Source organism: Notamacropus eugenii, chromosome 6 (assembly GCF_028372415.1).
Source record: "Notamacropus eugenii isolate mMacEug1 chromosome 6, mMacEug1.pri_v2, whole genome shotgun sequence".
Taxonomy (NCBI): Eukaryota; Metazoa; Chordata; class Mammalia; order Diprotodontia; family Macropodidae; genus Notamacropus; species Notamacropus eugenii.
Window position 1 is genome coordinate 355,410,925 of NC_092877.1, and position 17,317 is coordinate 355,428,241.

Below are 17,317 nucleotides of genomic sequence, written 5' to 3' on the forward strand. Positions count from 1 at the left end.
TGAATACATTTTGAGGTAACTTACACTTTGGCTTCCTTTTCCAGCTTTTCTTGTTTCCTTCATTTGTTTGTTCTTTCCCTTCCTCCTTCTCTCTCTCCTCTTCCTTCTGTCTCTCCCTCCTTTTCTCCCCCTCTCTCTTTCTCTCCTCCCTCCCTCCCCTTTTTCTCCCTCCCTCTCTCCTTCCTTTCTTACATCTCTTTCTCCATAATGCTATGAAGAGAAAAAAAGGACTTTGGGGATTGCTTTATGCTGAGGGCTATAACATCGATGAATGTCATCTAAGCATTTTTCCTAAACAAAGGGTTATAATATCACCACTTAGGCACTGGCCTAACAAAGTTATTCATCTTATCTGAGAGGCTCATTAGATCCATCCTATATAACTGTGCATCACAAAAGAGTGTAAATTCTACAAAGTCAGCAATGGAACTAGGGGCAAACACCTTCCTCAAATTAGAAACCCAAACCAAAACAACTTCCCCAAAGGAGAGAGATGAAAACAAAGGACCTCCCCAAATCATGCTCAGTTCATTGCACCACTTTTCTTTCCCACCAAACAATCCCCTCTCTTCTATTTATCGCCTGTGTGACTACAAAGAGAGTCATTTAAACTTTCTGGGACTGAGTTTCCTCATCTGCAAAAAAAGGAGATTGGCACAGATGACCTCTAAAATTCCTTCTATCATAGCCTATTTCCCCTCTGCTTGCTAATTATGGTAAAACTACCCTTAGACCTTCGGATGGTTCCTTGCAAATGTTCATGCCATCTTTCTGCCTCATTCTTCAGAAGGATAAACACAGCTCCTCCACAAAAGACAAGCCAAGAGAGAAGTATAAAAATAGTCAGAAAAATGTTAACAAGGAAGCCGAATCCTCAGACTTAATAGAGGAATGCATTTCCAAGTTCAAATTATGTTTGTAAATATAAAAAAAAGTTCATTTATTAATCTATGTTGCTAATGTCGGGAACTTGGAAAACCATTATCATATTCTGGATTATATTCTGTAGGAATTTGAAAGGTTGAGCCAAGGGAGGGAAGAAGAGGAGGAATGTGAGTGTGTGTGGGGGTCAGAAAGTCAAGATAGGGGCAACTTCCCAGAGTCTGGCTTCCATTCTTCTTCACCCACTGGGAGAGACTGGTAGGCTTTGTGGGCTAGAATGTCTAATGGCTTGGGATGAGTTAAAGAACCTTAGTGCTTGGCTACTGCTTCTTCTCTGAGTCTCTTTCTTCCCAGGCTGGTTCCGTCCTCTGCCAGGGGCATGCACAGTTCCCATTCTGAGGGTTGCATTGGGATCCTGGGGAGCATTGGCACTGCAGAGAGCAATTTGGCCCATACCGATCTGATCTGCATTCTGTAAAGTGAAGAGGAAAGCAAATGGAGCGGGACTTTAGAAGATACGGTTTTTTTTGGATTCACATTGGTTTTTATTATTGTTTCTTGGCTCTCAGTAAGATAATGATAGATTCATAAAGTCAGCCGGTTAACCATGTGGTATCTTTTTCCCATCCTGGAATGTTATATAATGAAAAGGATTAGTTTTCTGGAAAAAGAGAAGGGGCTAAGAAAATCCAGGAGATCAGAAGGAAATGGGGGGAAAGAGAGGACAGGAGAATGGCTTTTATTTTAGAGAAACTTACTTAGATGTTCCTGATATCATATCAGAAAAGTCAAATGGAGGATGAGGAGGAGTGACCAATCAATAAGCATTTAATAAAAACCTCTTTTGTTGGAGGCTCTGTACTAGGAAATGGAGGGAGCAAGAAGAAATCTTCAAGAAGCTTACATTCTATTGTGGAGACAACATTTATGGTATAAGTGTATAGAAGATTTAAGGAATTGAGACTGGACCTATGATTACATTAGCAGAGGGAAGTCCTGAGTGAGAAATGTCCCTGTACCAAAGTAAGTTGGCACTTTCTATGAATTGTATCATCTTAGAGAGGTGCTTGGCATAGTGAAAGGTTATTGGATTTGGCCATGATCATATAACCTGTATGTCCCAGAGGTTGTGACCTGAATTTTCCAGGTTCTGAGGTCAGTCATGGTGCCTCTGTCTATACAGAAAATACTTACCAATTAAAGGTGACATAATTTGGGGAGGAGACTCCACTAGGGACAATTAGATGGTGTAGATAGAGTTCAGGGTCTGGAGTTAGCAGTAATGGAATCCAAGTACCATCAGACAACTGAGTTGTGTGACCCTAGGCAACTCACTTAACCTCTATTTGCCTGTTTCCTTAACTGTAATAGGGGGATAATTACAGCTCCTACTTTCCAGGGCTGTTGTCAGGATGACATGAGACAATATTTGTAAGGTGCTTACTTCACTGCCTGGTCCCTTGTAGGCTCTTGACAAATGTTATTTCATTCATAATCAATAAACACTCATTACCTACTGTGTGCTATTAAGGCAGCCAGATGGGAGAGTGCCTGGCCTGGAGTCAGGAAGACCTGACCTCAGTCACTAGCTCTTTCTGGATAGGTCATTTAACTTTGCCTCAGATTCCTCATCTGTAAAATGAACTGGAAAAGGAAATGGCAAACCACTCCAGTATCTGTCCCAAGAAAACCCCAAATGGGATCATAAAGAATTGAAAAATGACAACAATGTGTTATTTTTTTTTTTCATCCAAGTAGTTGGTAGATGGAGGAGGTAAAGAATGTCTGCCAGTTCAGTAAACAGTGGAGATCATCAGGTCCAATAAGTAATTTGTTAGAGCTATCTTTTCTATTCTATGTTATTCAAGATTTATTAAGTACCTACTATGTGGGAGACCCTGTGCTGGGAGATGGGAATAAGAATAATGATAAAAAAAAGAAAACCAGCCTCTGCCCTGGGAGGTGGGGGTGGTGAGGATGTACCAAGAGAAACATCAAGGTGTAGACTCAGGGAGATCTGGTTTCAAATCTTACCTCTGACACATATGGTCTATGTGATCCTGGTCAAGTCAAGTAACCCGTTAGTACCCTTAGACTTTCTTTTCAATTGAGGTTAAGTGACTTGCTCAGTCATACACCTCGGAAGCATCTGAGGCTGGGTTTGAGAACTCAGGTCCTCCTGACTCCAGGGCTAGTGCTCTCTCCACTGTGCCACCTAGCTGTCTTACCTCAGACAATTCTTAAGGCCCTATATCAGAACAAGTGGTGATCTGCATTGCTAGGGCAGATTTCCTTACCTGAGAGATTTCTGTAGTAATGAAACCACAGGTCTGATGCAAGATGGTGTCATGAAATCATCCCCCCTTCTCATGGCGTGTGCATAGAGAAGTAAATAAAATTAATTTGAAGGGAGGAGAGAGAAAATGAGCAAACTGCTCTCCAGGATGCCTTCCAGCTGTGATCCTGGTCACCTCCGGCTTTTTCATCATGATGTGAAGGTGCTCCTGGAGGTGAAAGGCTCCACCTGTGGACAGCAGAGTCTGGCAGATCTGCCTGAGCTGGAAAGCCTTTAGATCAGGCCTGGAGATAGATGATAGACAGACAGACAGACGGACAGACAGACAGACTGCATGGGAGTCCTCTGAGGACCAGCCTGGTCAAGGCCCCAGAATGAAGTTTTGGCCAAAGCTACTCTCGAAGGCTATCTGCTAGATCAAGAGAGTTTAGTGGGAGGCGTCCCCATGCCTGGAGAAATCACACACCCTTGAAGTGCTAAAAACCATGGGTGAGGAACCAGACAGCCCATGGTTTAACTTTGCCCTTCAATTTTTCTCAGAACCCACAGATCCCCACAAAAGTTAGTTTGTCGGACACATTCGCTCCACTAGACTCCCAGACTTTTCATGTGGTCCAACTGAGTTTTTACAGTTATTTGAAATGGATTGAATTATGTGTTTGATTATCAAGGATAGGATATAGGACACCAGGCACTGGGTCAATTGGAGGACCAACACTAAAAAAGGCCCCTGAATTCCCCTGCAGCCTGGGGAGTTTGCCCCAGCTGAAGGAACGGTTTCCAGTGGCTCTGGCTGTGGTGGTGATACTTAAGCAATACATTGACAGGTTCAGTTTCCTAGTGTTGTGGAGATGGGCAAGATGCCTAAACCACAAGAAGCAAGGAGGGAGCTGCCTTACTACCCAATCTTTGGGGCCTGGGGTTCTGGGATCTTGTAGGTACATTGGCTGCTCTCCAGCCCAGAGCAATCCCTGATCTAGCACACCCAGCAAGTAAGCATCCTTCCTTTGCTTAATGACTTCATTTGGGGAAGGGGACAAATAAAGTCACCCAGTCTGCTCTTAACTAATAAATCATGGCCAGGAAATTCTCCCTAATATTTCACCTAAATTTACCTCTTGCATTTTGCTCATATTGATCCTGATTCTGACTTCTGGGGGTCTACCTTCCTCTGTAGGACAGTCCTTAACTGAGCACTGAATCTCCTCTTCTCCAACAGAATCATGCCCAGTTCCTTCCACTGATCCTCCTGAATAGGGGTTCTGGGGCCCTTCACCAGCCTGGTTGCTCTCCTCCAGACCCTCTCCAATTCATCTGTGTCCTACCTAATCTCTGGTGCCTAGAATGGAGCACAGTGTTCTAGATGGGGTCTGATGGGGGCAGCATCCAGAGGGGAGATCACTTCCTTTTGATTGGGTTCTGCCTCTCTTAATGAGATTCGAGATCACATTAGCATTTTGGTGGCTACCATTTCACATGACTGACTCATGGTGAGCTTGTGGTCCACCATGCCCCCCCACTTCCAATCCCAACCTCCTTCAGATAAACTGCTGGATAACCATTCTTCTCACATCTTATACTGTTGGAGTCAGTTGTTTTGGACCCACGTATAAATACTTGTATTTATGACTGCTGAATTTCATCTCATTAAATAGAGAACAGTGATTCTATCAGGTGGCATGGTGGATGTAGAGCTGGACTCAGAGTCAGGAAGACCTGAAGTCAAATCCAGCCTCAGACATTTGATAGCCTTGTCACTTAACTTCAGTTTAGTGAATAGTAATTCATGGTGAATAATACCTTTAGTGAACTGGACTTGGCCTCTGTGAAAACTGAAAATGTTGATAATTCCGTAATTCTGTTAGTATCTGAATTAATCTGTTAGCAGCCACTAGAAATTTCATTATCAATCGGCCCAAGTTTCCTCTTCTGTAAAAAATGGGGAAAATGACAGCACCCCCCTCCCAAGGTTGTCACAAAGATGAAGTGAGAGAATTTTTAAAGTATTTTGTAATCTTCAAAGCATTATATAAATGCTGGCTTTAATTATTATGATCATCAAATCCTATTTCATTTTGATTCTGTCATCTACCATGTCAGCTCTCTCTCTAAAGGTGCGAGGCTTTGGAGAATGTAGGTAGCAAGGCATCTGCCCTATCTGAATAGACATTCAAAATAAATGAGTGGAAAATGGGTGATTATTAATTTGAGGAGGAAAGAATAGAAAGATCGATAAGACTTGGGTGTGTGTGTCGGACAAAGACGAAGACATTATTAGTGGCATTTCAAGATGGAATTGTTTCCAAAAACCATCTAGGGCAACCTTCTTATTTTACAAAGGAGATAGCCTAGCTCTGGAGGGCTTGTATGAGTTGGCCATGGTCCCCTAGACTCCTACCTAGGAATCCAATGAGCCCAGTGTTCTTTCTATTATGCAACACATAAGTTTGCCAAGAGGCCCATGGAAGTCCACTTACCATACATCCTGGGGGCCTCCTTATTTCATGAGCTCCCAAACAGGAAGTGACTATTGGAATACTAGCCAGTAACCCAACTTATCAGCTATTTCTCTTGTCTTAATATTAACTACTATGGCCTTGCATTATGGCAGCTCCTTGAGGTGAAGAGTAGGTTTGTAGTTGTTTCTGTCTTTGTGACCCTGGGAGGCACTTCAGCATCTGGTATGGAGTAAATGCTTGTTGGACTGGGTGTTCTCCTTCCTGGTCCCATAAACATGGTAGTTACATTAAGAAATATCATGTAAGCAGGATCCTAGGAAAGCATAGGGTCATGGGTGCATAGATTTGAAGATGGGACAGATGATACCACTGTCATGGATCTAGAAATGGTCATCTAGTCCAACCCTTTCATTTTTACAGATGAAGAAACTGAGGCCAGAAGAAGAGAAATAACAAAGAGAAGCTTACATGGAAAGTGAAGAAAGTAGCATTTGATCCCAAGTCCTTGGACTTAAAATCAAGGGCTCTGTCTATCACACTCTACTAGATTCAAGAAACATCTGTGGAGTGGTCCTTTTGTGCAACGTCAGTTGTCCAGAGAGTCCCTAATGGGTCCCTGGCATTATTGTTTCCAAAGTCATCAGGCAGTCACATTAAGCCTTTCCCAATTGAAGAAATAAGCTTGGGGAGTAAGGAGGGCCGTAGGCGCTATAAAGGCTGCTCTGAAACTTTGGTCAATGGCAGGAGTCTTTTCTTTAAACCACATCAGCCATTGAATAAATACCAAATATTTTCTGTGTCATTTCAAATTCAAGCCAACACACCCACCCCTGCTGTGGAGGAGAGAGAAAAAAGGAGGAAAGGGGAGGGAGGAAGGAAGAGGGAAATTCTTTAGCTAGATCTGGGGCCTTAGACTTTCTCATTTTTTTCTTTTTAATGTTACAAGGCAAGATCTCTCCTCTACAATTCAGAGCCTGATTTTAATTTCTGGAATACCACATTTTCATGTTAATAACAACATGTATTTAAGACATCTGTTTGAAAGCCGGCAAATGTTCATTTACCAAGTAGGGGAAAATAGTCCAATAAAAACTCATTATATTCTTTTTTGAATTAACATTATGGTCATTTAATGGATCCTTTACCAGGATTCAAATTAAAATTAGGTCTTTTATCTTTATAGCTTCTGCATAGTCACAGCTGCTCACAGTTAATATCACAGATGAACTGAGCCTAATTGAAAATAAAAATGCAAATAAAACAGGCCTAGTAACAAGTCTGTGTGGACCAGGGTGCCCTCAGTGAGCTCATGACAAGGCAAGGGGCTCTCTTGTTATCCAACAGCACCGGACACTTTGCTTCTGAGGTCTGGACATTCAGGAACTTTTGTTTGCAAACTTAGAGGGGCCACGGAGTTAGGAAGTCCAACTTGGGAGGGAGGCTGGAGGGGACTGACTTTCCACTGAAGCACACATCTCTGTTTTCTAGTGCCTATTTCAAAGCTATAGGATTGGACAAGAGAAAGCCATTCCTTTTCCCCAGTCTGGCACTTGAGTACGTCTCATGATTTGTAATGCCTTTGACTTGGAATAATTATTTCATTGAATCACCGAATTTTAGAGTTAGGGAAGGGATTTGGAGGCCCATATAGAGCAATGGATACCCCCAGAAGAAACTGATTTATAATAAGTCTAACAATATCTAAATTTTTCTTGAAGGCCTCTGATGAAAGGGAACTCACTTCGTCCTGGGGCAGCCCATTATACTTTTGGCAAACCATCACTATAAGTAGGTATTCACACTGGATTCATGTCGGACTTGCATATCATGAAGAAAAACTTTGATAATCTGATTATGTTTAGAACCTGGAAGATATGATAAAGTTCAAGCATTCTCTTCTTTCAGACTGGACAGACTCTGAACTTAACCCTACTCCGTGGGCAGCTGAGAGAAAAAACTCTCTCAGTGTCCTAATAAGAATGCAATGAAGAAAAGTTAACATTGATGAGTATGGGAGCCAGAGGGGACTACTCATTCTGGATGAATAAAAGGGCAGCCAGTATCACTGACCTTCTTTCTGATCATTCTTGTAGGGAGATAGTGAGTTGGCTAGCAGGCCAATTCTCTTGTAAGCTGAATCTCTGTTGATTTCTGTGCATGGTTAAGACCAAGTTTAGATATAGTAAGCCTCTTTCACTCCTCTGGTCTAGAACCCCCAGAATGTCTAATAGTCGATGGTGACCCATTGATCTGGGTTCAAGTCTCTCCTTGGACACTTACTAGCAGTCGTCACTTAATCTCCCTCATCCTTAAATTCCTCATCTGTAATATGAGGGAGTTGGACTGCATATTCTCTGAAGTTCCTTTTTACTCTAGATTTCTGATTCTATAACTTATCAACCTATTTACTTGATCTTTATGATATCAAGATGAGATCAGATGGTACTGGATCTGTGATTTCATTTTTATAGGGGACTCCCAATACTCAGTGGAGATGGAGTCAGACACTCTTCTGGGGCTTTTGAGAGGTTAGGGTCATATTGCCCCAGAAAAGTTCTTTTCTGCTCTGAGGTTGACTCTGTATCCATGCTACATCTCAGGTATCCAGATAAGGTCATACAGATGTGTTAGTCTTTAGTACTGTGGCTGTTTCTTTTCATTAATGTATCTTCATACTACATGGAAAGGAGAAAATATGAGGAAAGAAAAGATCTAGAATCCTACAAATTCGAAAGAGCATCTGGAAGCTGGGGTCAATGGAAGGGACCCAATACTTTATTAATCAATCCACAAGCATTTATTAGGGACCTAATATTATGAGCTGAGCACTATTCTAGGCTCTGGGCATATAGGCCAAAAGGAAGTTTACATTCTATAGGAAAAATATCTTTCTTCAGGTGGTCTCTTTGGATCATCCATAGGTTTAGATCTAGAAAAGGCTTTAAAGGCTTTCTATTCCAAATGCTCATTTTTTATATGAGGAAACTGAAGCCCCCAAAGCTGAAATGATTTGTTTAAGGTTGCACAGGAGATATGTGACAAAGCAGAAATTTGAACCTCTGTGTCCTTCGATGGCACTACACTGCTCCCATCTAATAGTTAGAAGTAGGTTATTTATCTAGTCAGTGAAGGGAGCCTGTCCCTGTCACTTCTGGTTACCCTATCCCAAAGACAATGAGAACAATAATGGCTCATTATTCTATGACATTTGAAGGTCTGTAAGAAAGGCTCACCATCCCCCTGTGATGACAACATATTGTCAAATTTTCCAGGTCCTGTTTTGGGGTACCTATAAAAGGGCTTCTGGAAGGACCACACAATTCAATAAACCAAGATTTGGAGATATTTGAGGCACTTTAACCACTGTGATATTGGTCTGAATAAGGGATTCTGTCATGAAAACATCTGGAAACTGCCCATTTTTCCTCCTTGTAAGAGGGCCCAATACCTCCCTTGTGTGAACAGAACCGCACAAAAAGTGCTTCTTAACCATACCAACATCACATCTGTCTCCTGTTCTTCCAGGGGAACAAAGGCATTTCCCAGTGACAGGATGGCAGGGTCCTGCTCCTTCACAGTCACAAAGCTGTTGGCACCTGTCTCCGAATGTTCCTGATAGGCACCCTACCAATGACAGAGAAAGAGAAGGTTTTTCATGTAAGAGTATTTCTGAACACTTTTTCTTTTTTGTTTTAGACTCGTGATTTCATCATATGAGGACCTCCTGGTATGGGAATTACTTTTACCAATACAGAGTTGAAATGTCTTTGTTATTATTATTATTTTGGGGGGAGGCAGAGTTAAGTTACTTGCCCACAGTCATACTACTAGGAAGTGTCTGAGGAAGGACTTGAACTCGGGTCCTCTTGAATCAAGGGCCAGTTGCTTGATCAGCTGCAGCACCCCCTAGCAGCCCCTCCATTTTTACGAATTAAAGAGTTGCTTGGGGCACTGAGATTAAATTGCTTTCCCAGAGACACATAGTTAGTGATCACCCAGTTCTGTACCCAGAGCCTCTATACATTAAATCACACTGGATTCAAAGAAGGGATGAGACTGAACCAAGGTCATGATTCCAAATCATAGATACATAGTAGGTACATGTATATATGCATGTATGTACATATGCTCATATGTGTTTGTACATGTACATACAAAACCGTTATATGTATATTTGTTCCTTAATTTTTGTCATTCTTAGATGAAGAGATTTCATAAGTAAACAGAATGTTCATATATAAATAAATATATTTTGTTTATGGGCCATCTCCTAGGCCTGGAATGTACCTCTCCCTACCTTACTTCCCCATCGTAGAATCAGTTTCTTCTGTTAGGTATAGTTTAAGTACCACCTTCTACATTAACTTTTCCTTATCTTTCAGCTACTAGTGTCCTTCTTTCCTAATTATTCCATGCGTAACTGCCTTGTTTTTATTTTAAATTTATTTATTTTATTAATTTCAAATACATATATTAAATATATTTACTATTTATATTTTTATTATATATTATTAAATATATAAATAGAATTAATATTAATTACATGTAAATATAATATTAAACATATTGTATGTTTATATTATATTAATATTAAATATATGTAATGTATTATATATTAAATAAATATTTACATAGGCACATTTCTCCCCCCAATAGAATGTACTGAGGTCAGGGATAGCATTCTCCGCGTCTAACACAGTGCTTGGTGTATGGTGAGTGCTTAATAAATGTTTCTTGACTGATTGATTAGTTGGTAAATACTCAAACACACTTGGGTTCTACCTTTTTCACACTGGCTGCCATGGTAACCTGGGGGACAGATGCACGTGCCATTCTCAACATCACACCTGGCTCCATTTCTGCAATCGCAAGGGAGAGCACAGTCCAAGCCATAAAATCCAAAGGGACACACTGTAGAATGGAAAGCGCAAGATGTGATTTTGGCTTTTTTAAAGAGGAAAAATAAAGTGAAGTAATCCATTCTAAGTTTGTTGTGTCCTGGGATCAAGTACAGAAAGGCAAATCAGTCTAGTGAAGAGGCAGAGAAAGGAGGAACATGCATTTATTCGGCTCTTACTGTATGCTACGTGCTTTACAAATAATATCTCATTTGATCTTAGTAAACTAAGCCAGTGAATGAAAATGAAGAAATCTTTAAGTCAGATGAAAATAATTTAGTGTTTTTCTTCTTTCTTTCTTTCTTTTTTTTTTTTTTTTTAGTAAATATGTATGCATTAGTCCCAGTAATTAAACTGGGAAGGACAAAGAGAATTTATATCCTTTTTCAGCAATAATAAAAACAGCACTTTAAAAAGCACATCAAGATTTACAAAGTGTTTTACGAATATTTATCCCATTTGACTCTCATCACAAGACTGGGAGGCAGGTGCTATTAGTATCCCTCTTTTACAGATGAAGCAATGGAAGCCGGGAAGGGTGAAGTGAATTTCCTGGAGTCGGGGAGCTGGTAAGTGTTGGAGACAGGAGTTGAACCCAGGTGTCCCTGATTTCACATCCGGTGCTAGCCACAGCATCACCAAGTTACTGTGTTTAACTCTGAATGTCCTTTTTGTCCTGCCCCTGATCGATCTTTCCAACCTCATTGGACGTTACTTCTCCGCTGGCATTTTGTGATATAGCCAAACTGGTCTTCTCTCTGTTCTTTGCTCACCACACTCCATCTCTCATTTCCATGTCTTTGCATTGACCATCCCCCGTGCCTGGAATGCAGTCCCTTTTTACCTTTGCCTCACAGAATATCCCTCTTCCTTTAAGATACAACCCAAATATTATCTTCTGGATGAAGTCTTTCTTGATTCCCTCAAATGGTCATATGAACCTGCCCTTCCTCTGAAACTACCTGCCCTTCCACTATTTGTATATGTTAGTATTTTTAAATTTTGTATTCCATCTACAAACATATACACACATATACATATATGTATATACATATACATACTTTTTATCTCCTCCATTATAATGTAATCTCCTCACAAGTAGGGATTATTTCATTCATTATATTTACTATGTGACGGTATCCGGCACATAGTAGATATTTAATAAATGTTTGTTGAAAGACTGATTGAGTCATTCCTTCTAAATCTGTCCTAAACACTAACTCTGGATTCATCCTTCTGAAATACAATTTTGATTGCCCCACTTCTCTACTCAGAAACTTTGAATGGTTTTCCAATGTCGACAGGTTAAAGACCAGCTGTTTCTGCTTGGTATTCAAGCCCCAGCTTATCCTGCCTTTACCCACTGAAAACGTGTAATTTGATCTTCCTCAAGTGACTAGATTAGTTCACAGAGCATGTGTTATAGATGAAAGATGCCTGGACGTGGAGACAGAGGACTTGGGTTTGAATTCCAGCTTTGGGTACTGTTTCCTTATCTGTAAAAAGTATGACTTAGATTAAATTATCTCAGATTGTTTCCGATTCTTAAATCACAATTCTGAGATGTTAATGGATTTACACATTCCCTGTTATTCTCAAACATTTTATCTGATAAAAACAACTGACCCAGGATACCTAGATCCCAAATTTAGCATCTGTTATTCAGCTAAAAATTTATCAAATGCCTTTCAGCTCCAGAAATTGAAAAAAAAAGTTGTAGAAACAAGTTGAACATAACAGATTTGAGGTTTCGTGTGCAATCATCTCTTTTATTATATAATATTATAGAAATGCTTGTTTTATTCCATAACTTAAAAATAAATAGAAAATAATGAGGCAGTGAATGTAATTTCTATCATCACTATCATTTTTAAAATTGTATCTTTTCCCCCTTTTCTTGCCTTACTTTTTGTTCTTTCCTAGGATAGTAAAACCACCCATTTACAAGGTAAGAGGATACAAAGGGGTCTCTAGTCCAACCCTCTCATAGGAAACTGAAGTACTCTAGTGAATTTCAATGGTTTCTGTATGTAAACCCAGACACCCCGACTCCTAATTCTTAAAGCATTCCCACCTTAAAACATTCTTTCTTCCTTATTCCTTTCATCTCTACAGTGCTTGTTCTTTATTCTTTGTGCAATAAAGGTCATCCTTTTTTTGATTCACACTTTGCTGCTATTATCGTGCTTGACCCTGTGGAATGTTTGGCCTGTAGAAGTCCTTCACGGGAGTTGGGGGTGAAGGGGGGAGGAAGACAAGCAATTCTTTATTTACTTATAGGTATAGGTAAGTGATTCGCCCTTGGTCACCCAGCTGGTATATGCCAGAGGCTGGTCTTGGACCAATGGTGTCCTGACGCTGTCGCTTTCCCTCCATGGGCAGCACCTCAATGCCTCTCACTGAGTTTCACTATCTGTTGTAAGGTTTTCGTAAGAAAGGAGGCTTGCCTTTTTAGCTCGGTTGTCAACCTGTTGGACAGATCAGGAAGAGGAGCTGGGTACAAGCTAGCTTTTACATCTATGGTTATAAAGTGCTCATATAGACTCACATGCCATAATAACAGCTAGTACTTATGTGGCATTTTAAGGCTTGCAAAGCACTTCCCAGGTGTTATTTCATATTAAAACTATCCACGACCCCCTCTACAGTGGGAGCTCTGTGATGGCATTATGTTAAGAGCTCTGCACAATGCCCTGGATCATCCTCACCTGAAACTGATTGGAAATAGTGACAAAAAGTAGAAATAATGTCTTTTGGCTTCCCCCTGGGGATGTAATCAGAAATCAGAGTGTGAGAAGGACCTTGAATTCATTTATTCATGAAGTCTTTACTGAGCCAGACTCTGACAAAACAGAGATAGAAATGAAACTGTTCCTGTCCTCAGGGAGTTTATACTCTCCTGGGGGAAAATGTACACTAAGAGGTATGGAAACTAAAATGGTGATTTCATTGATACAGACATATCTCAGGTAGGGAAACTATGTATAAAAATGCAGGTTGGCCCCTATTTTACAGTTTGTAGCCATAGGGGGCTACCCAGGGCCCTGGGAACTTAACCATGGTCATGGAGCTTGTGTGTGTCAGAAGTGGACTTGAACCAGGACATCCTTGCCTTAGGGCTGTCTATGTACTCTGCCATACTTCTTATCCTCTATAGAGATAAGAGAGTAGGAATGTGTACAAAATAAGTAAAAGGACTTATGATATGGTGAGCTGCCCCCAGTTGGGAGGACCTTATTCAAATCACATCTCTGACATGCCCTTTAACTTCTGAAGAAAAGGAACCAGACTTACAAGAGTGTCTGAGGTCCCAGGAGTGAAAATAACATGAAGGTAAGTAGAGGCAAGTTTTTATTGGTATAGCGAAAGTAGTATTTTCCCTCTGAGATTGCCTCCCATCTCCTCCGTATAGAACTTGTATGTCCATTATCATTTGTACATTGCCTCCTCATTCTAACACGGGATCCTTGGGAGAAAGAACTGTTGTTTTTCCCTTTCTTTGTATCCCCAGTGTGCCTAGACAGTGCCTGCCACATGATAAGAGCTTAATAAAATGCTTGTTGACTAAGTTCTAGCGGGCTAGACCACTTCAATATGCACTGTGACTGAACTTGGAAGTGGTGGTAAGGCCTGACAGACTTGTTTCAATAAAGACAATTACAGTTAGAAGGGAGCTCTGTCTTTCATCCTGCTGACTGAGAACCCATGTCTTTACATGACTATATTGACATAATTCATCATAATGGGTAGGGTGGAAACCATAAATGCTTTGGAGAACCATGTTTCCTCTGACTCAGAAAAGAAACTTGGCTGGGACATGGGGCTACTTAGGTTTCTATCAACCTATTTAACTTGATTATGCTGCATATTGTGTACTGGATATGAATCAGTAAATTACAGTTACTTCAGTACTTGGTTCTCCTATAACCTCATCTCTAAATCTAGGGACCAATTTTTTTGCCAGCTTGTTCAAACATCTTTCTGCTTTAGGCAGTTGTCTTCAACAGCCCTGAACTGCTGAAGGCTCCCAAAGAGTAGGTAAAATAATAGGAATTAAGTTTAGTGGAAACCCACTGGCCACAAACAACAGCTCAAGTGTCTAACCGCCATTCATCCCTTTCAGGAGAATGGACTGACTCTTCTCAGTGTCACTTCTCGGAATCTTTATTTTGCTTCTAAGTTCATCTCAAGGGTCGTCTCTCCTGCAGAGCCATCTCTGGGCAGGAAACAGTATATAGAGAGTAGAGCTCTTGCTTTGGAGGGAAGAAGTTTGGGTTCAAATCCAACGTTCTATAATGGCTGTGTGATTCTGGACAAGTTGCCTCAGTTCCCTCATAGGTAAAACAGGGAAAATAATAGAACCTATCTCATATGGTTACTATGAGGATCAAATGGAATAATATATTCAAAGTGCTTTAGCATCGTATCAATGTTAGTCATCTTTCTCCACCAATTGTAGGTGTTTTATCTCTCCACAGTTTACTTTACATTCACTTATCTTTGTATGTGTTGTGGCTGTGTCTCCCTGCCCCTTCCTGTCCATGGCCTAAGACAATTAAAGTCATTTGAAGACTGGGGCTAATTTGTTTTAATCTCTATACTCCCAAGTAGGCAGCACAATGCTTTGTACATAGCAAGCATTTATATGTATATAACATTATTATATGTATCATGTATGTGTGTATACACACACACATATAAATGATATAAAATAAAATTAGATTGAGGTCCAGGTTATGATGTCCACCAGATTGTATTTCTCCCAGAGTAAATTATTTAATATTTCTTCCCTATCCAAATTAGCAACAAAACATGCTTCCAGAAAAAAGGAGAATAACATAAACATTGTTGTTGTTCAGTCATGTCTTTTTCATGCTTCCATTTGGGGTTGTCTTGGCCAAAAACGAAAAAGAGGCAAAGTTGCCTTTTTTTTTCCCTTTGGGTTTACTGGTTAGTAAGTATTTGCAGCCAGATTTGAACTCATGAACATAAGTCCTTTTGTCTCCAGCTCTGGGGCTCTATCTACTATCACACTCCCTAGCGCCAGACAATAACATAAAAAAATAACATAAAAAAGAGTCTGTCAACATGACTTCCTTCCTGGGTCAATTCTATATCAATCTTCTCTCACTATAGATCACAATGGAACTATCATATTCAAATTCTAACACTCCAGCACCCGATGAGATAAAGAGGAAATAGAAATGGTCCTTAGCAAAATTAGGTTGGGAAGATTAGTTGTGCCAGACCTCACAGACATAGAAGAAATATGTGTTGGACATACTTTATTGAAAGCACTGAGAAGTCAATTTTCAAAGATGTGTCTAAAAGAAGAAAATATTGAATAGTTTGGGAAAATTATTGATGGCATTACTGTATTGATGCAATGAATGAAACATAATGGAACCTGTACCACGTATGTGCATGACTTCAGAGTAGCCAGAGAGACAGGGGGGTGGAGAACTCTACAATTAATACATCTCAAAATAACGTAGGACCGTGGGCTGGCTTCTAGACAGCTATGCTAAAAATGATGAATTAGACTGATTATATTCTGGACCATATTTATACTTATGCTTTCCCTCTTTGCTTGTACTTCTAAATGCCACCAATAAGCACGTCTGTAGTCTCTACTTACAGTGTTCACAGCTGTGCCCATAATAACCCTCTGGACACTGACAGAGGCCAGTAAACCTATTGCAAGTTCCGTTGTTCTCACAAGAGCACTTTAAATGGCAGCTTGGACCATATGTACCAGGAAGGCATGCTGTAAAAGAGAAGACATCAGAAATTATTACTTTTTATTTAATTAAAAATGTGTTAACTCCTTGGGTTACTTCAGGATGAAGACCTTTTAGAAGTGACATTTGAAAGAATGCCAAAAGCTGAAACTTCCATTAGACAAATAGCTTGAAGATTATATGCTAGAGAAAACAAAAACATGAATGTGGGTGATTCTGTGTCACATAATCCCAATGTTGGAAGGGAACTGAGAATCCACCCAGTCAAACCCAATCCTGAAGAATTCCCTTCTATAACATACCTGACAAGTCTACTTTTAGACCATTTTAATTATTCCTTAGTTTTTCTTTACATCAAGCATGTTTACTTTCATTGAGGTAGGTACTCTTTCCAATGGAGCAGGTAAAAATCTAGTCATATCTTCTCATTATATCTAATTTTTGTCCATGCATTTTCCTACATTCTGCATACATGATCTACCTTTATAAAGCCTTGATCCCTCAACAGTTCTTAACAAGGGATCCATAGATAGGCTTCAGGAGGACCTGAGAACTGGGATGGGAAAAATATTACATCTTTATTTTAATTAATCTCTAAATTGAAATTCAGCTTTTTCTTTGGTAATCAATGTAGGCACAGGCATTTTTTCTGAGAAGGGGTCCATAAGCTTCACCAAATTGCCAAAGAGGTCCATAACAAAACAAAACAAAAAAGCAAAAAGGTTAAGAATTCCAGGTCCAGTAATGGCTGAACAAGTTATGGTATGAGCATGATAGAATACTACTGTGCTATAAGAAATCATGACTCAATGACTTTAAAAAAATATGGAAAGACTTGCTTGAAATAATGAGCAGAACAAGAGAATGTTGTATACAGTTTAACAGCAATATTGTTTTAAGAATAACTTTGAACAACTAAGTCATTTTTACTATTATAAACACCTAAATTAACTGCAAAGGATATATGAAGGAAAACGCTATCTGCATCCAGAGAAAGAACTGAAAATAGAACTGTGCACAGAATGATTTTACATAAATATG

General features: G+C 40.0%; 1 protein-coding gene across 2 annotated transcripts in view; it reads right to left on the reverse strand.

Moving 5' to 3' along the window:
• Positions 1-915: 915 nt before the first annotated feature.
• LOC140510153 (uncharacterized) overlaps positions 916-17,317 on the reverse strand; it is a 34,181-nt gene continuing 17,779 nt past the window's right edge. Inside the window, exons 4-7 of one of the 2 annotated variants that reach the window (XM_072618545.1) lie at positions 16,174-16,302; positions 10,420-10,548; positions 9,133-9,261; positions 916-1,354 (exon numbers count right to left, since the gene is read on the reverse strand). In XM_072618545.1, the coding sequence (XP_072474646.1) occupies positions 1,203-1,354; positions 9,133-9,261; positions 10,420-10,548; positions 16,174-16,302 (539 nt within the window). In that variant the 3' untranslated portion in view covers positions 916-1,202. Of the gene's footprint in view, positions 1,355-6,754; positions 9,262-10,419; positions 10,549-16,173; positions 16,303-17,317 lie in introns of those variants that run through there. The other variant, XM_072618544.1, reaches the window with a different exon arrangement.